The following is a 26151-nucleotide window of genomic DNA, read 5'->3' on the forward strand; positions in this document are numbered from 1 at the left end:
GTTAATGGGGTCTATGGGGTTAATGGGGTCTATGGGGTCTATGGGGTCTATGGGGTCTATGGGGTCTATGGGGTCTATAGGGTGAGTGGGGGGATATGGGGTTAATGGGGTCTATGGGGTCAATGGGGTATATGGGGTCAATGGGGTCTATGGGGTCTATGGGGTCTATGTGGTCAATGGGGTTAATAGGGTCAATGGGGGCTATGGGATCAATGGGGGCTATGGGGTCTATGGGGTCTATGGGGTTAATGGGGTCTATGGGGTTAATGGGGTCTATGGGGTCTATGGGGGCTATGGGGTCTATAGGGTGAGTGGGGGGATATGGGGTTAATGGGGTCTATGGGGTCAATGGGGTCTATGGGGTCTATGGGGGCTATGGGGTTAATGGGGTTAATAGGGTCTATGGGGTCTATGGGGTGAGTGGGGGGCTATGGGGTCTATGGGGTCAATGGGGTCTATGGGGTCTATGGGGTTAATGGGGTCTATGGGGTTAATGGGGTCTATGGGGTCTATGGGGTCAATGGGGTCTATGGGGTCTATGGGATCAATGGGGTCTATGGGGTCAATGGGGTCTATGGGGTCTATGGGGTCTATGGGGTCTATGGGGGCTATGGGGTCTATGGGGTCTATGGGGTTATGGGGTCTATGGGGTCTATGGGGTCTATGGGGTCTATGGGGTCTATGGGATCTATGGGATCTGTGGGGTCAATGGGGTCTATGGGGTCTATGGGGTTAATGGGGTCAATGGGGTCTATGGGGTCTATGGGGTCTATGGGGTCAATGGGGTCTATGGGGCCAATGGGGTCTATGGGGGCTATGGGGTCTATGGGGTCAATGGGGTTAATAGGGTCAATGGGGGCTATGGGATCAATGGGGGCTATGGGGTCTATGGGGGCTATGGGGTCTATGGGGTCAGTGGGGTATATGGGGTCTATGGGGTCTATGGGGTTAATGGGGTCTATGGGGTCTATGGGGTCTATGGGGGCTATGGGGTCTATGGGGTCAATGGGGTCTATGGGGTCTATGGGGTCTATGGGGCCTATGGGGTCTATAGGGTGAGTGGGGGGATATGGGGTTAATGGGGTCTATGGGGGCTATGGGGTCTATGGGGTCAATGGGGTCTATGGGGTCAATGGGGTCTATGGGGTCAATGGGGTTAATAGGGTCTATGGGGTCTATGGGGGCTATGGGGTCTATGGGGTCAATGGGGTCTATGGGGCCAATGGGGTCTATGGGGTCTATGGGGGCTATAGGGTGAGTGGGGGGATATGGGGTTAATGGGGTCTATGGGGTCAATGGGGTCTATGGGGTCTATGGGGTTAATGGGGTCAATGGAGTCAATGGGGTCTATGGGGTTAATGGGGTCTATGGGGTCTATGGGGTCTATGGGGTCTATGGGGTTAATAGGGGCTATGGGGTCTATGGGGTCAATGGGGGCTATGGGATCTATGGGGTCAATGGGGTCAATGGGGTTAATAGGGTCTATGGGGTCAATGGGGTCTATGGGGTCAATGGGGTCAATGGGGTCTATGGGGTCTATGGGGTTATGGGGTTAATGGGGTCTATGGGGGCTATGGGGGCTATGGGGTCTATGGGGTTATGGGGTCTATGGGGGCTATGGGGTCTATGGGGTTATGGGGTCTATGGGGTTATGGGGTCTATGGGGGCTATGGGGTCTATGGGGTTATGGGGTCTATGGGGTTAATGGGGTCTATGGGGGCTATGGGGTCTATGGGGGATATGGGGTCTATGGGGCCAATGGGGGTCTATGGGGTCTATGGGGTAAATTGGGGCTATGGGGTCTATGGGGTCTATGGGGTCAATGGGGTTAATGGGGTCAATGGGGTCTATGGGGTTAATGGGGTCAATGGGGTCTATGGGGTCTATGGGGTTAATGGGGTCTATGGGGGCTATGGGGTCTATGGGGTTATGGGGTCTATGGGGTTAATGGGGGCTATGGGGTCTATGGGGGCTATGGGGGCTATGGGGTTAATGGGGTCTATGGGGGCTATGGGGTTAATGGGGTTAATGGGGTCTATGGGGGCTATGGGGGCTATGGGGTTAATAGGGGCTATGGGGTCTATGGGGTCAATGGGGGCTATGGGGTCTATGGGGTCTATGGGGGCAATGGGGGCTATGGGGTCTATGGGGTCTATGGGGTCAATGGGGCCAATAGGGTCTATGGGGTCAATAGGGCTAATAGGGTCAATGGGGCCAATGGGGTCAATGGGGTCAATGGGATCAATGGACTCCAATGGGGTTAATAGGGTCTATGGGGTCAATGGGGTCCATGGGTTCCAATGGGATCAATAGGGTTAATAGGGTCAATGGGATCAATGGGGTCTATGGGATCAATGGACTCCAATGGGGTTAATGGGGTCTATGGGGCCAATAGGGTTAATAGGGTCAATGGGTTCAATGGACTCCAATGGGATCAATGGACTCCAATGGACTCCAATGGGCTCCAATGGGGTTAATAGGGTCTATGGGGTCAATGGGGTCTATGGGGTTATGGGGTCTATGGGGTCTATGGGGTTATGGGGTTAATGGGGTCTATGGGGTCAATGGGGTCTATGGGGTTATGGGGTTAATGGGGTCTATGGGGGCTATGGGGTTAATGGGGTCTATGGGGTCTATGGGGTTAATGGGATCAATGGCGGCTATGGGGTCTATGGGGTCTATGGGGTCAATGGGGTCTATGGGATCAATGGACTCCAATGGGGTTAATGGGGTCTATGGGGTCTATAGGGTCTATGGGGTTAATGGGGTCAATGGGGTCAATGGGTTCCAATGGGATCAATAGGGTTAATAGGGTCAATAGGGTCAATGGGGTCTATGGGATCAATGGGTTCCAATGGGATCAATGGACTCCAATGGATTCCAATGGGGTCTATGGGGGTTAATAGGGTCTATGGGGTCTATGGGGTCAATGGGGTCTATGGGGTCAATAGGGTCAATGGGGTCAATAGGGTTAATAGGGTCAATGGGGTTAATGGGGTCTATGGGATCAATGGGTTCCAATGGGATCAATGGACTCCAATGGGGTCAATGGGGTCAATGGGGCCAATAGGGTTAATAGGGTCAATGGGATCAATGGGTTCCAATGGGATCAATGGACTCCAATGGACTCCAATGGGGTTAATGGGGTCTATAGGGTCAATGGGGTTAATGGGTTCCAATAGGGTCTATGGGGTCTATGGGGTCAATGGGTTCCAATGGGATCAATAGGGTTAATAGGGTCAATAGGGTCAATGGGGTCTATGGGATCAATGGGTTCCAATGGGATCAATGGACTCCAATGGATTCCAATGGGGTCTATGGGGGTTAATGGGGTCTATGGGGTCTATGGGGTCTATGGGGTCAATGGGTTCCAATGGGATCAATAGGGTTAATAGGGTTAATAGGGTCAATGGGTTCAATGGACTCCAATGGGGTTAATGGACTCCAATGGATTCCAATGGGGTCTATGGGGGTTAATAGGGTCTATGGGGCCAATGGGGTTAATAGGGTCTATGGGGTCAATAGGGTCAATGGGGTCTATGGGGTCAGTGGGGTCTATGGGGTCAATGGGGCCTATGGGGTCAATGGGGGCTATGGGGTCTATGGGGTTAATGGGGTTAATAGGGTCAATGGGGGCTATGGGATCAATGGGGTCAATGGGGTCTATGGGGTCTATGGGGTCAATGGGGACTATGGGGTCTATGGGGATCTATGGGGTGAATGGGGTCTACGGGGCCAATGGGGTCTATGGGGTCTATGGGATCAGTGGGGTCAATGGGGTCAATGGGGTTAATGGGATCAATGGACTCCAATGGGGTTAATGGGGTCTATGGGGTCAATGGGTTCCAATGGGGCCAATAGGGTCTATGGGGTCAATAGGGCTAATAGGGTCAATGGGGCCAATGGGGTCAATGGGGTCAATGGGGTCTATGGGGTCTATGGGATCAATGGACTCCAATGGGGTTAATGGGGTCTATGGGGTCAATGGGGTCAATGGGGCCAATAGGGTCAATATGGTCTATGGGGTCAATGGGTTCCAATGGGATCAATGGACTCCAATAGGGTTAATAGGGTCTATGGGGTCAATGGGGTCAATGGGTTCCAATGGGATCAATAGGGTTAATAGGGTCAATGGGGTCTATGGGATCAATGGACTCCAATGGGGTTAATGGGGTCTATGGGGCCAATAGGGTTAATAGGGTCAATGGGTTCAATGGACTCCAATGGGGTTAATGGCTTCCAATGGAGATCAATGGACTCTAATAGGGTTAATAGGGTCTATGGGGTCAATAGGGCCAATGGGGTCAATGGCTTCCAATGGAGATCAATGGACACTAATAGGGTTAATAGGGTCAATAGGGTCAATGGGGTCTATGGGATCAATGGGTTCCAATGGGATCAATGGACTCCAATGGATTCCAATGGGGTCTATGGGGGTTAATAGGGTCTATGAGGTCTATGGGGTTAATAGGGTCTATGGGGTTAATGGGGTCTATGGGGTCAATGGGATCTATGGGGTCTATGGGGTCTATGGGATCTATGGGGTCTATGGGGTCAATGGGGTCTATGGGATCAATGGACTCCAATGGGGTTAATGGGGTCTATGGGGTCAATAGGGTCAATGGACTCCAATGGGGTTAATGGGGCCAATAGGGTTAATAGGGTCTATGGGATCAATAGGGTCAATGGGATCAATGGGTTCCAATGGGATCAATGGACTCCAATGGGGTTAATGGCTTCCAATGGAGATCAATGGACTCCAATGGACTCCAATGGGGTCTATGGGGGTTAATAGGGTCTATGGGGTCTATGGGGTCTATGGGGTCTGTGGGGTCTGTGGGGTCTATGGGGCCAATGGGGGTTAATGGGGTTAATGGGTTCCAATAGGGTCAATGGGGTCTATGGGGTCTATGGGGTCAATGGGTTCCAATGGGATCAATGGACTCCAATGGATTCCAATGGGGTCTATGGGGGTTAATGGGGTCTATGGGGTCAATGGGTTCCAATGGGGTCAATAGGGTTAATAGGGTCAATAGGGCCAATGGGGTCAATGGGTTCCAATGGGATCAATGGACTCCAATAGGGTTAATGGGGTCTATGGGGTCAATGGGTTCCAATAGGGCTAATAGGGTCAATGGGGTCTATGGGGTCAATGGGGGCTATGAGGGCTATGGGGTCAATGGCTTCCAATGGAGATCAATGGGGCCAATAGGGTTAATAGGGTCAATGGGATCAATAGGGTCAATGGGTTCCAATGGGATCAATAGGGTCAATGGGTTCCAATGGGATCAATGGACTCCAATGGACTCCAATGGGGTTAATGGGGTCTATAGGGTTAATGGGGTTAATGGGTTCCAATAGGGTCAATGGGGTCTATGGGGTCAATGGGTTCCAATGGGATCAATGGGTTCCAATGGGGTTAATGGGGTCTATGGGGTCAATAGGATTAATAGGGTCTATAGGGTTAATAGGGTCAATGGGATCAATGGGATCAATGGACTCCAATGGACTCCAATGGGGTCTATGGGGGTTAATAGGGTCTATGGGGTCAATGGGGTCTATGGGGTCTGTGGGGTCTGTGGGGTCTATGGGGCCAATGGGGGTTAATGGGGTCTATGGGATCTATGGGGTCTATGGGATCAATGGACTCCAATGGGGTTAATGGGGTCTATGGGGTCTATAGGGTCTATGGGGTCAATGGGGTCAATGGACTCCAATGGGGTTAATGGGGCCAATAGGGTTAATAGGGTCAATGGGGTCTATGGGGTCTATGGGATCAATGGGTTCCAATGGGATCAATGGGTTCCAATAGGGCTAATAGGGTCTATGGGATCAATGGACTCCAATGGGATCAATGGACTCTAATAGGGTTAATAGGGTCTATGGGGTCTATAGGGTCAATGGTGTTAATGGGGTGAAATTTGGGTGTAAAAAGTTGGATTTTGGGGTATTTTCCATGTACTCACTCCAGGACGGCTCCGTCTTGGGGTCGGGCTGGATCCTGGGCTGGGGGGGGGGTGGGGGGGGAGGGGCTGGGGGGGTTTATAGGGTCGGGGGGGGGGGGGGAACGTTTGGGGTCGGCCGCCATCTTGGGGGGGGGGGGGGACATGGGGGGAGGAGGGGGAGAGGGGGAGGGGGGGGTGGGGGGGGAGTGGAGCTGTGGGGGGGGGGGAGAAAATGGGGGGGGTCAGTGTGGGGAGAGACCCCATAGAGACCCCATTAATAACCCATAGAGACCCCATTAATAACACATAGAGACCCCCAACCCCATAGGGACCCCATAACCCCATAGGGACCCCATATGGACCCCATAACCCCATAGAGACCCCATAGAGACCCTATAGAGACCCCCAGCCCCATAGAGACCCCATAGAGACCCCCAACCCCAATAGAGACCCATAGGGACCCCATAACCCCAGAGACCCCATAGAGACCCCATAGACCCTATAGGGACCCCATAACCCCATAGGGACCCCACAGAGACCCCATAACCCCATAGAGACCCCATAGAGACCCTATAGAGAGCCCCAGCCCCATAGAGATCCCATAGGGACCCCATAACCCCTTAGGGACACCATAGAGAACCCCAACCCCATAGAGACCCCATAGAGACCCCATAGACCCCATAGAGACCCCATTAATAACACACAGAGACCCCATTAATACCCCATAGAGACCCCATAGACCCCATAGAGACCCCATAACCCCATAGAGACCCCATAGAGACCCCATAGAGACCCCATAGAGACCCTATAGAGACCCCATAGAGACCTCATTAATAACACATAGAGACTCCATAGACCCCATAGAGACCCCATAGACCTATAGAAACCCATAGAGACCCCATAGACCCATAGAGACCCCATAGAGACCCATAGAGACCCCATAGAGACCCACAGAGACCCCATAGAGACCCCATTAATAACACATAGAGACCCCATAGACCCCATAGAGACCCATAGAGACCCCATAGAGACCCCATTAATACCCCATAGAGACCCCATAGAGACCTATAGAGACCCCATAGAGACCCCATTAATAACATATAGAGACCCCATAGACCCCATAGAGACCCCATTAATAACCCATAGAGACCTATAGAGACCCCATAGAGACCCCCAACCCCTATAGAGACCCCATAGGGACCCCATAACCCCATAGGGACCCCATAACCCCACAGGGACCCCATATGGACCCAGAGACCCCATAGAGACCCATAGAGACCCATAGAGATCCCATAGAGACCCATAGAGACCCCATAGAGCCCCATAGAGATCCCATAGAGACCCATAGAGACCCCATAGAGACCCATAGAGACCCATAGAGACCCCAAAGACCCATAGAGACCCATAGAGCCCCATAGAGACCCATAGAGACCCATAGAGATCCCATAGAGACCCATAGAGACCCATAGAGACCCATAGAGATCCCAAAGACCCATAGAGACCCATAGAGACCCATAGAGACCCATAGAGACCCATAGAGACCCATAGAGATCCCATAGAGACCCATAGAGACCCATAGAGACCCATAGAGATCCCATAGAGACCCATAGAGACCCATAGAGACCCATAGAGATCCCAAAGACCCATAGAGACCCATAGAGACCCCATAGAGACCCATAGAGATCCCATAGAGACCCATAGAGACCCATAGAGATCCCAAAGACCCATAGAGACCCCATAGAGACCCACAGAGACCCCATAGAGACCCCATTAATACACCATAGAGACCTATAGAGACCCATAGAGACCCCATAGAGACCCCATAGACCCCATAGAGACCCTATAGAGACCCCATAGAGACCCCGAGACCCCATAGAGACCCCATTAATAACCCATAGAGACCCCATTAATAACACATAGAGACCCCCAACCCCATAGGGACCCCATAACCCCATAGGGACCCCATATGGACCCCATAACCCCATAGAGACCCCATAGAGACCCTATAGAGACCCCCAGCCCCATAGAGACCCCATAGAGACCCCCAACCCCAATAGAGACCCCATAGAGACCCCATAACCCCATAGAGACCCCATAGAGACCCCATAGACCCTATAGGGACCCCATAACCCCATAGGGACCCCACAGAGACCCCATAACCCCATAGAGACCCCATAGAGACCCTATAGAGAGCCCCAGCCCCATAGAGATCCCATAGGGACCCCATAACCCCTTAGGGACACCATAGAGAACCCCAACCCCATAGAGACCCCATAGAGACCCCATAGAGACCCCATAACCCCATAGGGAGCCCATAGAGACCCTATAGGGACCCCATAACCCCATAGAGACCCCATAGAGACCCCATAGAGACCCCATAACCCCATAGGGAGCCCATAGAGACCCTATAGGGACCCCATAACCCCATAGGGACCCCATAGGGACCCCATAACCCCATAGAGACCCCATAGGGACCCCATAACTCTATAGGGACCCCATAGAGACCCCATAGGGACCCCATAACCCCATAGGGACCCCATAGGGACCCCATAACCCCATAGGGACCCCATAACCCCATAGAGACCCCCAACCCCATAGGAACCCCATAGAGACCCCATAGGGACCCCATAACCCCATAGGGACCCCATAGGTACCCCATAGGGACCCCATAGAGACCCCCAGCCCCATAGAGACCCCATATGGACCCCATAACCCCATAGAGACCCCATAGGGACCCCATAGAGACCCCATAGGGACCCCATAGAGACCCCATAGGGACCCCATAACCCCATAGGGACCCCATAGGGACCCCATAAGCCCATAGAGACCCCATAGGGACCCCATAACCCATAGGGACCCCATAGGGACACCCAACCCCAATAGAGCCCCATAGGGACCCCATAGGGACCCCATAACCCCATATGGACCCCATAGAGACCCATAGAGACCCCATAACCCCATAGAGACCCCATAGGGACCCCATAACTCTATAGGGACCCCATAGAGACCCCATAGAGACCCCATAACCCCATAGGGACCCCATAACCCCATAGAGACCCCATAACCCCATAGGGACCCCATAGAAACCGCATAGGGACCCCATAGAGACACCATAATCCCATAGGGACCCCACAGAGACCCCATAGGGACCTCATAGAGACCCATAGAGACACCATAACCCCATGGGAACCCCATAGAGACCCCATAGGGACCCCATAGAGACCCCATAACCCCATAGAGACCCCATAGAGACCCCCAACCCCATAGGGACCCCATAGAGACCCCATAACCCCATAGAGACCCCATAGAGACCCCATAACCCCCTAGGGATTCCATAACCCCATAGGGACCGTATAGGGACCCCATAACCCCATAGGGACCCCATAACCCCATAGAGACCCCATAGACCCTATAGGGACCCCATAACCCCATAGAGACCCCATAGACCCTATAGGGACCCCATTAAACCCACCTTGAACTGAGCCCCGAACTGTCGCAGCTCCTCCAGTGGTAGCAGCGCTATAGGGGATTATATGGGATTATATGGGATATATGGGGTTATATGGGATTATATGGGGTTATATGGGGTTATATGGGGTTATATGGGATTATATGGGGTTATATGGGGTTATATGGGATTATATGGGATTATATGGAGTTATATGGGATTACATGGGGTTATATGGGGTTATATGGGATTATATGGGGTTATATGGGGTTATATGGGGTTATATGGGATTATATGGGATTATATGGGGTTATATGGGGTGTATGGGATATATGGGGTTCTATGGGGTCACTGACCTTTGCCGTTGGTCCGGGGGGGGTCGTTGTTTTCTCGTCCGCCGTCTTGGGGGGGGTCTGAAGCTTCAGGGGTGGGACCTAAACAGGAAGACCCCATATAACCCCATATAACCCCATATAACCCCATATAACCCCATATAACCCCATATAACCCCATATAACCCCATATAACCCCATATACCCCCATATAACCCCATATAACCCCATATAACCCCATATAACCCCATATAACCCCATATAACCCCATATAACCCCATATACCCCCATATACCCCCATATAACCCCATATAACCCCATATAACCCCATATAACCCCATATATCCCATATAACCCCATATAACCCCATATAACCCCATATAACCCCATATAACCCCATATAACCCCATATAACCCCATATAACCCCATATAACCCCATATAACCCCATATAACCCCATATAACCCCATATAACCCCATATAACCCCATATAACCCCATATACCCCCATATAACCCCATATAACCCCATATAACCCCATATATCCCATATAACCCCATATAACCCCATATAACCCCATATAACCCCATACAACCCCATATAACCCCATATCCCCCCATATAACCCCATATAACCCCATATAACCCCATATAACCCCATATCCCCCCATATAACCCCATATAACCCCATATAATAGACCCAAAATGGCCCTAAATGGCCCCAAAATGACCCTAAAATGGCCCCAAAATGGCCCTAAATGGACCCAAAATGGCCCTAAATGGCCCTAAAATGACCCTAAATGGCCCTAAAATGACCCTAAAATGACCCTAAATAGACCCTAAATGGACCCAAAACGGCCCTAAAATGGCCCAAATAGACCCAAAATGGCCCTAAATTGACCCTAAATGGCCCTAAAATGACCCTAAAAAGACCCTAAATAGACCCAAAATGACCCCAAAATGGCCCAAATAGACCCAAAATGACCCTAAAATGGCCCTAAATGGCCCCATAATGACCCTAAATAGACCCTAAATGGACCCAAAATGGCCCTAAATAGACCCAAAATGGCCCTAAATGACCCTAAATAGACCCAAAATGGCCCTAAATGACCCTAAATAGACCAAAAATGGCCCCAAAATGGCCCTAAAATGACCCTAAATAGACCCAAAACGGCCCTAAATGGACCCAAAATAGACCCAAAACGGCCCTAAATAGACCCAAAATGACCCTAAATGACCCTAAATAAACCCAAAATGACCCCAAAATGACCCTAAATAGACCCAAAATGGCCCTAAATTGACCCTAAATGGACCCAAAATGACCCAAAATAGACCCAAAATGACCCTAAAATGGCCCTAAATTGACCCTAAATGGACCCAAAACGGCCCTAAATGACCCTAAATGGACCCTAAATAGACCCAAAATGGCCCTAAATGGACCCAAAATGACCCTAAATAGACCCTAAATGGCCCTAAATAGACCCAAAATGGCCCTAAAATGACCCTAAATAGACCCTAAATGGCCCCAAAATGGCCCTAAATAGACCCAAAATGGCCCTAAAAGACCCTAAATAGACCCTAAATGGACCCAAAATGGCCCTAAAGTGACCCTAAATAGACCCAAAATGACCCTAAATAGACCCAAAATGACCCTAAATGGCCCTAAAATGACCCTAAATAAACCCCAAACGACCCCAAAATGACCCTAAATAGACCCTAAATAGACCCAAAACGGCCCTAAATAGACCCAAAATGACCCAAAATGACCCAAAATGGACCCAAAATGGCCCTAAATGGCCCTAAATAGACCAAAAATGACCCTAAAATGACCCTAAATAGACCCAAAATGGCCCTAAATAGACCCTAAATGACCCTAAATGGACCTAAATGACCCTAAATGGACCCAAAATGGACCTAAATGGCCCCAAATAGACCCAAAATGACCCAAAATGGCCCTAAATTGACCCAAAATAGCCCTAAATGGACCCAAAATGGCCCTAAATGGACCCAAAATGGCCCTAAAATGACCCTAAATAGACCCTAAATGAACCCAAAATGGCCCTAAATGGACCCTAAATGGCCCTAAATGGCCCTAAATTGACCCAAAATAGCCCCAAAATGACCCTAAATGGACCTAAATGGACCCAAAATGGCCCTAAATAAACCCAAAATGGCCCTAAAATGACCTTAAATAGACCCTAAATGGACCCAAAATGGCCCTAAAGTGACCCTAAATAGACCCAAAATGACCCTAAATAGACCCAAAATGACCCTAAATGGCCCTAAAATGGCCCTAAATAGACCCCAAACGACCCCAAAATGACCCTAAATAGACCCTAAATGGACCCAAAATGGCCCTAAATGGCCCTAAAATGACCCTAAATAGACCCAAAACGACCCTAAATAGACCCAAAATGGCCATAAAGAGACCCAAAATGACCCTAAAATGACCCTAAATGGCCCCAAAATGACCCTAAAATGACCCAAAACGGCCCTAAATGGCCCCAAACCCCATGTGGGGTCTCACCTGTGGTTGTGGGGTGGGCTCCGGCTTTACCCCCCCTTATGGGGCGCTGACATTTAGGGGACATCCGGGACGGCCCTATAAGGACAACATATAGGGTCACATCTATGGGGTTATGGGGTCTATGGGGTTCTATGGGGTTATATGGGGTTCTATGGGGTCCTATGGGGTTCTATGGGGTCCTATGGGGTTCTATGGGGTCCCATTGGGGTCCTATGGGATCTGGGGGGGACTTATGGGGTCCTATGGGGTTCTATGGGGTTCTATGGGGTCCTATAGTGTCCTATAGGGTTCTATGGGGTCCTATAGGATCCTATGCAGTTCTATGGGGTCCTATGGGAATCCTATAAGGTCCTATGGGGTTCTATGGGATCCTATGGGGTTTTATGGGGTCCTATGGGGTCCCAATGGCGTTTATGGGATCCTATAGGGTCCTATGGGGTTCTATGGGGTCCTATGGGGTTCTATGGGGTCTGGGGGGGGGCTATGGGGTCCTATGGGGTTCTATGGGGTCCTATGGGGTCCTATGGGGTTATGGGGTCTATGGGGTTCTATGGGATCCTATAGGGTCTTATAGGGTTCTATGGGGTCCTATAGGGTTCTATGGGGTTCTATGGGGTCCTATAGGGTCTTATAGGGTTCTATGGGGTCCTATGGGGTCCTATAGGGTCTTATAGGGTCCTATGGGGTTCTATGGGGTCTGGGGGGGGGTTATGGGGTCCTATGGGGTCCTATGGGGTCCTATGGGGTCCTATGGGGTTCTATGGGGTCCTATGGGATCCTATAGGGTTCTATGGGGTCCTATGGGGTCCTATGGGGTCCTATAGGGTCTTATAGGGTCCTATGGGGTTCTATGGGATCCTATAAGGTTCTATGGGGTCCTATGGGGTTCTATGGGGTTCTATGGGGTCCTATGGGGTTCTATGGGGTCCTATAGTGTCCTATAGGGTTCTATGGGGTCCTATAGGATCCTATGCAGTTCTATGGGGTCCTATGGGAATCCTATAAGGTCTTATGGGGTTCTATGGGATCCTATGGGGTTTTATGGGGTCCTATGGGGTCCCAATGGCGTTTATGGGATCCTATAGGGTCCTATGGGGTTCTATGGGGTCCTATGGGATTCTATGGGGTCTGGGGGGGGGTTATGGGGTCCTATGGGGTTATATGGGGTCCTATGGGGTTATATGGGGTCCTATGGCGTCCTATAGGGTCACCTGTATGGGGTTATGGGGTTCTATGGGGTTCTATGGGGTCCTATGGGGTCCCAATGGGATTATGGGGTCCTATGGGGTTCTATGGGGTCCTATAGGGTTCTATGAGGTCCTATGGGGTCCTATAGGGTCACCTGTATGGGGTTATGGGGTTCTATGGGGTCCTATAGGGTTCTATGGGGTCCTATGGGATCCTATGGGGTTCTATGGGGTTCTATGGGGTCTGGGGGGGTTTATGGGGTCCTATAGGGTTCTATGGGGTCCTATGGGATCCTATGGGGTCTTACAGGGTTCTATGGGGTCCTATGGGGTCCTATGGGATCCTGTAAGGTCCTATGGGGTTCTATGGGATCCTATGGGGTTCTATGGGGTCCTATGGGGTTCTATGGGGTCTGGGGGGGGTTATGGGGTCCTATGGGATCCTATAAGGTCCTATAAGGTCCTATGGGGTTCTATGGGGTTCTATGGGGTCCTATGGGGTTCTATGGGGTCTGGGGGGGGTTATGGGGTTCTATGGGGTCCTATGGGGTTATATGGGGTCCTATAGGGTTCTATGGGGTCCTATGGCATCCTATAGGGTCACCTGTATGGGGTTATGGGGTTCTATGGGGTCTTATAGGGCTCTATGGGGTCCTATAGGATCCTATGCAGTTCTATGGGGTTCTATGGGGTCCTATGGGATCATATGGGGTCCTATAGGATCCTATGGGGTCCTATGGGGTCTGGGGGGGGGTTATGGGGTCATATGGGGTTATGGGGTCCTATGGGATCCTATAGGGTCCTATGGGGTCCCACTGGGGTTCTATGGGGTCTGAGGGGGGTTTTGGGGTCCTATGGGGTCCTATGGGGTTCTATGGGGTCCTATGGGGTTCTATGGGGTTCTATGGGGTCCCAATGGCGTTTATGGGATCCTATAGGGTCCTATGGGGTCCTATGGGGTTCTATGGGGTTCTATGGGGTCCTATGGGGTCCTATGGGGTTCTATGGGGTCCTATGGGGTTTTATGGGGTCCTATGGGGTTCTATGGGGTTCTATGGGGTCTTATAGGGCTCTATGGGGTCCTATAGGATCCTATGCAGTTCTATGGGGTTCTATGGGGTCCTATGGGGTTCTATGGGGTTCTATGGGGTCTGGGGGGAACTTATGGGGTCCTATGGGGTTCTATGGGGTCCTATAGGGTTCTATGAGGTCCTATGGGGTCCTATAGGGTCACCTGTATGGGGTTATGGGGTTCTATGGGGTTCTATGGGGTCCTATAGGGTCCTATGAGGTTCTATGGGGTCCTATGGGGTTCTATGGGGTTCTATGGGGTCTGGGGGGGTTTATGGGGTTCTATGGGGTCCTATGGGGTCCTATGGCGTCCTATAGGGTCACCTGTATGGGGTTATGGGGTTCTATGGGGTCTTATAGGGCTCTATGGGGTCCTATAGGGTTCTATGGGGTCCTATAGGATCCTATGCAGTTCTATGGGGTTGTATGGGGTCCTATGGGATCATATGGGGTCCTATAGGATCCTATGGGGTCCTATGGGGTCTGGGGGGGGTTATGGGGTCCTATGGGGTTATGGGGTCCTATGGGATCCTATAGGGTCCTATGGGGTCCCACTGGGGTTCTATGGGGTCTGAGGAGGGTTTTGGGGTCCTATGGGGTCCTATGGGGTTCTATGGGATCCTATGGGGTTCTATGGGATCCTATGGGGTTCTATGGGGTCCTATGGGGTTCTATGGGGTCCCAATGGCGTTTATGGGATCCTATAGGGTCCTATGGGGTCCTATGGGGTTCTATGGGGTTCTATGGGGTCCTATGGGGTTCTATGGGGTCCTATGGGGTTTTATGGGGTCCTATAGGGTTCTATGGGGTTCTATGGGGTCTCATAGGGTTCTATGGGGTCCTATGGGATCCTATAGGGTCTTATAGGGTTCTATGGGGTCCTATTGGATCCTATAGGGTCTTATAGGGTCCTATGGGGTACTATGGGATCCTATAGGGTCTTATAGGGTTCTATGGGGTCCTATGGGGTCCTATAGGGTCTTAAAGGTTTTATGGGGTGCTATGGGGTTCTATGGGGTCCTATAGGGTTCTATGGGGTCCCATTGGGGTTCTATGGGGTCCTATGGGGTCCTATGGGATCCTATGGGATCCTATAAGGTCTTATAGGGTTCTATGGGGTCCTACGGGGCTCTATGGGATCTGGGGGGGACTTATGGGGTCCTATGGGGTCCTATGGGGTCTAGGGGGGACTTATGGGGTCCTATGAGGTCCTATAGGGTTCTATGGGGTTCTATGGGGTCTGGGTGGGGGTTATGGGGTCCTATGGGGTTCTATGGGGTTCTATGGGATCCTATGGGGTTCTATGGGGTCTGGGGGGGGTTATGGGGTCCTATGGGGACATCCGGGACGGCCCTAAAAGCGGGGACAAGATATAGGGTCACCTATATGGGGTTATGGGGTTCTATGGGGTCTTATGGGGGGGGTTATGGGGTCCTATGGGGTCCTATGGGGTTCTATGGGATTCTATGGGGTCCTATGGGGTCCTATGGGGTCCTATAGGGTTCTATGGGGTCCTATAGGATCCTATGCAGTTCTATGGGGTCCTATGGGGTCCTATGGGGTCTGGGGGGAACTTATGGGGTCCTATGGGGGTCCTATGGGGTTCTATGGGGTCCTATGGGGTCTGGGGGGGACTTATGGGGTCCTATAGGGTCCTATGGGATCTGTGGGGGACTTATGGGGTCCTATGGGGTTCTATGGGGTCTGGGGGGGCTTTATGGGGTCCCATTGGGGTCCTGTGGGGTTTCTGGGTTCCTATGGGGTCCTATGGGGTCCTATGGGATCCTATGGGGTTTATGGGTTCCAATGGGGTCCCATTGGGTTCTATGGGGTTATATGGGGTTCTATGGGGTCCCATTGGGTTCTATGGGGTCCTATGGGGTCCCACTCACGTCTGTTATGGGGTTGGGGTCCCATTGGGTTATATGGGGTCCCACTGGGTTATATGGGGTCCTATGGGGTCCCACTCACCTCCGTTATGGGGTTGGGGTCCCATTGGGTTATATGGGGTCCTATGGGGTTCTATGGGGTCCCATTGGGTTCTATGGGGTCCTATGGGGTCCCACTCACCTCCGTTATGGGGTTGGGGTCCCATTGGGTTATATGGGGTCCTATGGGGTTCCTATGGGGTCCCATTGGGTTCTATGGGTTCCTATGGGGTCCCACTCACCTCCGTTATGGGGTTGAGGTCCCATTGGGTTATATGGGGTCCTATGGGGTTCTATGGGGTCCCATTGGGTTCTATGGGGTCCTATGGGGTCCCACTCACCTCCGTTATGGGGTTGGGGTCCCATTGGGTTATATGGGGTCCCATTGGGTTCTATGGGGTCCTATGGGGTCCCACTCACCTCCGTTATGGGGTTGGGGTCCCATTGGGTTATATGGGGTCCTATGGGGTTCCTATGGGGTCCCATTGGGTTATATGGGGTCCCATTGGGTTATATGGGTTCCTATGGGTTCCTATGGGGTTTCTGGGTTCCAATGGGGTCCCATTGGGTTATATGGGGTCCTATGGGGTTCCTATGGGGTCCCATTGGGTTCTATGGGTTCCTATGGGGTCCCACTCACCTCCGTTATGGGGTTGGGGTCCCATTGGGTTATATGGGTTCCTATGGGGTTCTATGGGGTCCCATGGGGTCCTATGGGGTTTATGGGGTCCCATTGGGTTCTATGGGTTCCTATGGGGTCCCACTCACCTCCGTTATGGGGCTGGGGTCCCATTGGGTTATATGGGGTCCTATGGGGTTCTATGGGGTCCCATTGGGTTCTATGGGTTCCTATGGGGTCCCACTCACCTCCGTTATGGGGTTGGGGTCCCATTGGGTTCTATGGGGTCCTATGGGTTCCTATGGGGTTCCTATGGGGTCCCATTGGGTTCTATGGGGTCCTATGGGGTCCCACTCACCTCCGTTATGGGTTTGGGGTCCCATTGGGTTATATGGGGTTCTATGGGGTTCTATGGGGTCCCATTGGGTTCTATGGGGTCCTATGGGGTCCCACTCACCTCCGTTATGGGGTTGGGGTCCCATTGGGTTATATGGGGTCCCATTGGGTTCTATGGGGTCCTATGGGGTCCCACTCACCTCCGTTATGGGGTTGGGGTCCCATTGGGTTATATGGGGTCCTATGGGGTTCTATGGGGTCCCATTGGGTTCTATGGGGTCCTATGGGTTCCTATGGGGTTCCTATGGGGTCCCATTGGGTTCTATGGGGTCCTATGGGGTCCCACTCACCTCCGTTATGGGGTTGGGGTCCCATTGGGTTATATGGGTTCCTATGGGGTCCCACTCACCTCCGTTATGGGGTTGGGGTCCCATTGGGTTATATGGGGTCCTATGGGGTTCCTATGGGGTCCCATTGGGTTATATGGGGTCCTATGGGGTTCTATGGGGTCCCATTGGGTTCTATGGGGTCCTATGGGGTCCCACTCACCTCCGTTATGGGGTTGGGGTCCCATTGGGGCACATCGCAGCCCCCCCGGAGCCCCCCGAAGCCTTTGGGGCAGCGCCGCCATCTTGGGGTCCCTGTGGGGTTAATTAGAGCTCGTTAGTGTTAATTAATGGGGGTCAATGGGTTCCTATGGGGTTTCTTATGGGGTCAATGGAGATGAATGGGTTCCTATGGGGTCAATGGGTTCCTATGGAGTCAATGGGTTCCTATGGGTTCTTATGGGGTTTCTTATGGGGTCAATGGATTCCAATGGGTTCCTATGGGTTCCTATGGGGTCAGTGGGCTCCAATGGGATCCTATGGGGTTTCTTATGGGGTCAACGGAGATCAATGGGTTCCTATGGGTTCCTATGGGGTCAATGGATTCCAATGGGTTCCTATGGGGTCAATGGATTCTAATAGGTTCCTATGGGGTTCAATGGATTCTAATGGGTTCCTATGGTGTCAATGGGTTCCTATGGGGTCAATGGGTTCCTATGGGATCAATATGTTCCTATGGGTTCCTATGGGTTCCTATGGGGTCAATGGATTCTAATGGGTTCCTATGGGGTCAATGGATTCTAATGGGTTCCTATGGGGTCAATGGGTTCCAATGGGTTCCTATGGGGTCAATGGGTTCCAATGGGTTCCTATGGGGTCAATGGGTTCCAATGGGTTCCTATGGGGTTCAATGGGTTCCAATGGGTTCCTATGGGTTCCAATGGGTTCCTATGGGGTCAATGGGTTTCTTATGGGGTCAATGGATTCCAATGGGTTCCTATGGGGTTTCTTATGGGGTCAATGGGTTCCAATGGGTTCCAATAGATCTCAATGGGTGCCAATGGGTTCCTATGGGGTCAATGGACTCTAATGGGTTCCTATGGGGTCAATGGACTCTAATGGGTTCCTATGGGGTCAATGGACTCTAATGGGTTCCTATGGGGTCAACGGACTCTAATGGGTTCTTAATGGGGTCAATGGATTCTAATGGGTTCCTATAGGTTCCTATGGGGTCAATGGGTTCCAATGGGTTCCCATGGGGTCAATGGGTTCCTATAGGTTCCAATGGGTTCCTATTGGGTCAATGGGTTCCAATGGAAACCAATGGGTTCCAATGGGATCAATGGGTTCCGATGGGGTTCAATGGATTCCAATGGGTTCCCACGTGTTCCTATAGGGTCATATAGGGTCAATACCGTATAAGTATTATGGGATGTCCCCCCACCTCCTCTCCTCGTCGTAATGGGTTCCTATGGGGTTCAATGGGTTCCTATGGGGTCAATGGATTCTAATGGGTTCCTATGGGGTCAATGGATTCTAATGGGTTCCTATGGGGTCAATGGGTTCCTATGGGGTCAATGGATTCTAATGGGTTCCTATGGGTTCCAATGGGTTCCTATGGGGTCAATGGATTCTAATGGGTTCCTATGGGGTCAATGGGTTCCTATGGGGTCAATGGATTCCAATGGGATCAATGGGTTCCTATGGGTTCAATGGATTCTAATGGGTTCCTATGGGTTCCAATGGGTTCCTATGGGGTCAATGGGTTCCTATGGGTTCAATGGATTCTAATGGGTTCCTATGGATTCCAATGGGTTCCTATGGGGTCAATGGGTTCCTATGGGGTCAATGGGTTCCTATGGGTTCAATGGATTCTAATGGGTTCCTATGGATTCCAATGGGTTCCTATGGGGTCAATGGGTTCCTATGGGGTCAATGGATTCTAATGGGTTCCTATGGGGTTCAATGGATTCCAATGGGTTCCCATGTGTTCCTATAGGGTCATATAGGGTCAATACCCTATAAGTATTATGGGATGTCCCCCACCTGGTCTCCTCGTCGTAATGGGTTCCTATGGGGTCAATGGATTCTAATGGGTTCCTATGGGTCCCAATGGGTTCCTATGGGGTCAATGGATTCTAATGGGCTCCTATGGGTTCCAATGGGTTCCTATGGGGTCAATGGATTCCAATGGGCTCCTATGGGTTCCAATGGGTTCCTATGGGGTCAATGGATTCTAATGGGTTCCAATGGAAACCAATGGGTTCCTATGGGGTTCAATGGATTCTAATGGGTTCCAATGGAAACCAATGGGTTCCTATGGGGTCAATGGATTCTAATGGGTTCCTATGGGGTCAATGGATTCTAATGGGTTCCAATGGAAACCAATGGGTTCCTATGGGGTCAATGGATTCTAATGGGTTCCAATGGAAACCAATGGGTTCCTATGGGGTCAATGGATTCTAATGGGTTCCAATGGAAACCAATGGGTTCCTATGGGGTCAATGGATTCTAATGGGTTCCAATGGAAACCAATGGGTTCCTATGGGGTCAATGGATTCTAATGGGTTCCTATGGGTTCCAATGGGTTCCTATGGGGTCAATGGGTTCCAATGGGATCCTATGGGGTCAATGGGTTCCAATGGGTTCCTATGGGGTCAATGGGTTCCAATGGGTTCTTATGGGGTCAATGGGTTCCAATGGGGTCAATGGGTTCCAATAGATCTCAATGGGTTCCAATAGATATCAATGGGTTCCTATGGGTTCCAATGGGTTCCTATGGGGTCAGTGGGTTCTAATGGGTTCCTATGGATTCCAATGGGTTCCTATGTGTTCCTATAGGGTCATATAGGGTCAATACCGTATAAGTATTATGGGATGTCCCCCACCTGGTCTCCTCGTCGTAATGGGTTCCTATGGGGTCAATGGATTCTAATGGGTTCCTATGGGGTTCAATGGATTCCAATGGGTTCCCATGTGTTCCTATAGGGTCATATAGGGTCAATACCCTATAAGTATTATGGGATGTCCCCCACCTGGTCTCCTCGTCGTCGTTCTCCATGGCGACGCGCAGCCTGTACTGGGAGCTGCCCTCGATCTCACGAGCCAATTGGGCGGCACGAGCCTGGCGCTGCCGGAACCCCAAGGAGTCATCGCGGGGTAATGGGACCCTATGGGGGAACAGAAACCATATAGGGTTATAGGGGATATAGGGACCATATATGGGGTGTATAGGGGTAATAGGGATCCTCTATGGGGTGTACAGGGGGTAATAGGGGCTGTATAGGGGGGAATAGGGGCTGTATAGGGGGGAATAGGGACATCCGAGTCATCGCGGGGTAATGGGACCCTATAGGGGAACAGAAACCCTATAGGGTTACAGGGGATATAGGGACCATATATGGGGTGTATAGGGGTAATAGGGGCTGTATAGGGGGAATAGGGGCTGTATAGGGGGGAATAGGGGCTGTATGGGGGGGAACAGGGACATCCAAGTCATCGCGGGGCAATAGGACCCTATAGGGGAACAGAAACCCTATAAGGGAACAGAAACCCTATAAGGGAACAGAAACCCTATAGGGTTAGAGGGGATATAGGGACCATATATGGGGTGTGTAGGGGTAATAGGGATCCTCTATGGGGTGTATAGGGGATCTAGAGGAGATATAGGGACCCTATAAGGGTATGGGATGCCCTCCGAGTCATCGCGGGGCAGTGGGACCCTATAGGGGAACAGAAACCCTATAAGGGAACACAAACCCTATAGGGTTATGGGGGATATAGGGGCAATAGGGACCATGTATGGGGTGTATAGGGGATCTAGAGGAGATATAGGGACCCTATAAGGGTATGGGATGCCCTCTGAGTCATCGCGGGGCAATGGGACCCTATAGAGGAACAGAAACCCTATAGGGTTATAGGGGATATAGGGACCATATATGGGGTGTATAGGGGTAATAGGGGCTGTATAGGGGGGAATAGGGACCCTATAAGGGTATGGGATGCCCTCCAAGTCATCGCGGGGTAATGGGACCCTATAGGGGAACAGAAACCCTATAGGGCAACAGAAACCCTATAGGGTTATAAAGGATATAGGGACCATATATGGGGTGTGTAGGGGTTATAGGGATCCTCTATGGGGTGTATAGGGGATCTAGAGGAGATATAGGGACCCTATAAGGGTATGGGATGCCCTCCGAGTCATCATGGGGCAATGGGACCCTATAGGGGAACAGAAACCCTATAAGGGAACAGAAACCCTATAGGGTTAGAGGGGCAATAGGGACCATGTATGGGGTGTATAGGGGATCTAGAGGAGATATAGGGACCCTATAAGGGTATGGGATGGCCTCCGAGTCATCGCGGGGCAATGGGACCCTATAGGGGAACAGAAACCCTATAAGGGAACAGAAACCCTATAGGGTTAGAGGGGATATAGGGACCATATATGGGGTGGATATGGGCATTAGATCGGGAATAGGGGCTGTATAGGGGGGATATGGACCCTATAAGGGTATGGGATGCCCTCCGAGTCATCACGAGCCAATGGGACCCTATAGGGGAACAGAAACCCTATAAGGTTATAGGGGCAATATAGGGGGGATAGGGACCATATATGGGGTGTATAGGGGTAATAGGGGCTGTATAGAGGGGAATAGGGACCCTATAGGGGGAATAGGGGCTGTATAGGGGGGAATAGGGACATCCGAGTCATCACGGGGCAATGGGACCCTATAGGGGAACAGAAACCCTATAAGGGAACAGAAACCCTATAGGGTTATAGGGGATATAGGGACCATATATGGGGTGTATAGGGGTAATAGGGGCTGCATAGGGGGTAATAGGGGCTGTATAGGGGGGAATAGGGACCCTATAAGGGTATGGGATGCCCTCCGAGTCATCGCGGGGTAATGGGACCCTATAGGGGAACAGAAACCCTATAAGGGAACAGAAACCCTATAAGGGAACAGAAACCCTATAGGGTTATAGGGGATATAGGGACCCTCTATGGGGTTATAGGGGATCTATGGGGTATTATAGGAGTAATAGGGACCCTATAAGGGTATGGGATGCCCTCCAAGTCATCGCGGGGCAATGGGACCCTATGGGGGAACACAAACCCTATAGGGTTATAGGGGCACTATAGGGACCATATATGGGGTGTATAGGGGTAATAGGGGCTGTATAGGGGGTAATAGGGGCTGTATAGGGGGGAATAGGGACCCTATAAGGGTATGGGATGCCCTCCGAGTCATCGCGGGGCAATGGGGCCCTATAGGGGAACAGAAACCCTATAAGGGAACAGAAACCCTATAGGGTTATAGGGGATATAGGGACCATATATGGGGTGTATAGGGGTAATAGGGGCTGTATAGGGGGTAATAGGGGCTGTATAGGGGGGAATAGGGACCCTATAAGGGTATGGGATGCCCTCCGAGTCATCGCGGGGTAATGGGACCCTATAGGGGAACAGAAACCCTATAGGGTTATAGGGGATATAGGGACCATATATGGGGTGTATAGGGGTAATAGGGGCTGTATAGGGGGGAATAGGGACCCTATAAGGGTATGGGATGCCCTCCGAGTCATCACGGGGTAATGGGACCCTATGGGGGAACAGAAACCCTATAAGGGAACAGAAACCCTATAAGGGAACAGAAACCCTATAAGGGAACAGAAACCCTATAGGGTTACAGGGGATATAGGGACCCTCTATGGGGTTATAGGGGATCTATGGGGTATTATAGGAGCTATAGGGACCCTATAAGGGTATGGGATGCCCTCCGAGTCATCGTGGGGCAATGGGACCCTATAGGGGAACAGAAACCCTATAAGGGAACAGAAACCCTATAGGGTTATAGGGGCAATATAGGGGGGATAGGGACCATATATGGGGTATTATAGGGGTAATAGGGGCTGTATAGGGGTAATAGGGGCTGTATAGGGGGGAATAGGGACCCTATAAGGGTATGGGATGCCCTCTGAGTCATTGCAGGGCAATGGGACCCTATAGGGGAACAGAAACCATATAGGGTTATAGGGGATATAGGGACCATATATGGGGTGTATAGGGGTAATAGGGGCTGTATAGGGGGGAATAGGGACCCTATAAGGGTATGGGATGCCCTCCGAGTCATCATGGGTCAATGGGACACTATGGGGGAACAGAAACCCTATAAGGGAACAGAAACCCTATAAGGGAACAGAAACCCTATAGGGTTATAGGGGATATAGGGACCCTATATGGGGTTATAGGGGATCTATGGGGTATAATAGGAGTAATAGGGACCCTATAAGGGTATGGGATGCCCTCCAAGTCATCGCGGGGCAATGGGACCCTATGGGGGAACAGAAACCCTATAGGGTTATAGGGGATATAGGGACCATATATGGGGTGTATAGGGGTAATAGGGATCCTCTATGGGGTGTACAGGGGGTAATAGGGGCTGTATAGGGGGGAATAGGGGCTGTATAGGGGGGAATAGGGACATCCGAGTCATCGCGGGGCAATGGGACCCTATAGGGGAACAGAAACCCTATAAGGTTATAGGGGATATAGGGACCATATATGGGGTGTATAGGGGTAATAGGGGCTGTATAGGGGGGGATATGGATCCTATAAAGATATGGGATGCCCTCCGAGTCATCATGGGGCAATGGGACCCTATAGGGGAACAGAAACCCTATAAGGGAACAGAAACCCTATAGGGTTAGAGGGGCAATAGGGACCATGTATGGGGTGTATAGGGGATCTAGAGGAGATATAGGGACCCTATAAGGGTATGGGATGGCCTCCGAGTCATCGCGGGGCAGTGGGACCCTATAGGGGAACAGAAACCCTATAAGGGAACAGAAACCCTATAGGGTTAGAGGGGATATAGGGACCATATATGGGGTGTATAGGGGTAATAGGGGCTGTATAGGGGGGGATAGGGACCCTATAAGGGTATGGGATGCCCTCCGAGTCATCGCGGGGCAATGGGACCCTATAGGGGAACAGAAACCCTATAAGGGAACAGAAACCCTATAAGGGAACAGAAACCCTATAGGGTTATAGGGGATATAGGGACCATATATGGGGTGTATAGGGGTAATAGGGGCTGTATAGGGGTAATAGGGGCTGTATAGGGGGGAATAGGGACATCCGAGTCATCGCGGGGTAATGGGACCCTATAGGGGAACAGAAACCCTATAGGGCAACAGAAACCCTATAGGGTTATGGGGGATATAGGGGGGATAGGGACCATATATGGGGTGTATAGGGGATCTATGGGGTATTATAGGAGTAATAGGGATCCTATAAGGGTATGGGATGCCCTCCGAGTCATCATGGGGCAATGGGACCCTATAGGGGAACAGAAACCCTATAAGGGAACAGAAACCCTATAAGGGAACAGAAACCCTATAGGGTTATGGGGGCACTATAGGGGGGATAGGGACCATATATGGGGTGTATATGGGCATTAGATGGGGAATAGGGGCTGTATAGGGGGAATAGGGACCCTATAAGGGTATGGGATGCCCTCCGAGTCATCGCGGGGCAATGGGACCCTATGGGGGAACAGAAACCCTATAAGGGAACAGAAACCCTATAGGGTTATGGGGGATATAGGGACCCTCTATGGGGTGTATAGGGGTAATAGGGGCTGTATAGGGGGGAATAGGGACCCTATAAGGTTATGGGATGCCCTCCGAGTCATCGCGGGGTAATGGGACCCTATAGGGGAACAGAAACCCTATAGGGTTATAGGGCCAATATAGGGGGGATAGGGACCATATATGGGGTGTATAGGGGTAATAGGGGCTGTATAGGGGGGAATAGGGACCCTATAAGGGTATGGGATGCCCTCCGAGTCATCATGGGGCAATGGGACCCTATAGGGGAACAGAAACCCTATAAGGGAACAGAAACCCTATAGGGTTATAGGGGCACTATAGGGGGGATAGGGATCATATATGGGGTGTATAGGGGTAATAGGGGCTGTATAGGGGGGGATAGGGACCCTATAAGGGTATGGGATGCCCTCCGAGTCATCGCGGGGCAATGGGACCCTATAGGGGAACAGAAACCCTATAAGGGAACAGAAACCCTATAGGGTTATAGGGGATATAGGGACCATATATGGGGTGTATAGGGGTAATAGGGGCTGTATAGGGGTAATAGGGGCTGTATAGGGGGGAATAGGGACATCCGAGTCATCGCGGGGCAATGGGACCCTATAGGGGAACAGAAACCCTATAAGGGAACAGAAACCCTATAGGGTTATAGGGGATATAGGGACCATATATGGGGTGTATAGGGGTAATAGGGGCTGTATAGGGGGGGATAGGGACCCTATAAGGGTATGGGATGCCCTCCGAGTCATCGCGGGGTAATGGGACCCTATGGGGGAACAGAAACCATATAGGGTTATAGGGCCAATATAGGGGGGAT

General features: G+C 51.2%; 1 protein-coding gene across 18 annotated transcripts in view; it reads right to left on the reverse strand.

The window, feature by feature from the left end:
• The window catches only part of LOC107307524 (ataxin-2-like protein), a 119667-nt gene that overhangs the window by 57469 nt on the left and 36047 nt on the right, over positions 1-26151 (reverse strand). For 8 of the 18 annotated variants that reach the window (XR_014941092.1, XM_085533351.1, XM_085533348.1 and 5 more), the window contains 6 exons: positions 20753-20887; positions 17941-18032; positions 12251-12325; positions 9750-9827; positions 9418-9464; positions 5967-6157 (listed from right to left, as the gene is read on the reverse strand). Coding sequence is in view for 17 of the 18 variants with exons in the window: in XM_085533351.1 (XP_085389477.1) it covers positions 5967-6157; positions 9418-9464; positions 9750-9827; positions 12251-12325; positions 17941-18032; positions 20753-20887 (618 nt within the window). In the remaining variant the exon portion in view is untranslated. Of the gene's footprint in view, positions 1-5966; positions 6158-9417; positions 9465-9749; positions 9828-12250; positions 12326-16479; positions 16659-17940; positions 18033-19763; positions 19989-20752; positions 20888-26151 lie in introns of those variants that run through there. The other 10 variants (XM_085533349.1, XM_085533350.1, XM_085533355.1 and 7 more) reach the window with 6 other exon arrangements.

The sequence above is a fragment of the Coturnix japonica genome, unplaced genomic scaffold (genome assembly GCF_054131305.1).
Source record: "Coturnix japonica strain WE unplaced genomic scaffold, WE-NBRP24 Scf058, whole genome shotgun sequence".
NCBI classification, from domain to species: Eukaryota; Metazoa; Chordata; class Aves; order Galliformes; family Phasianidae; genus Coturnix; species Coturnix japonica.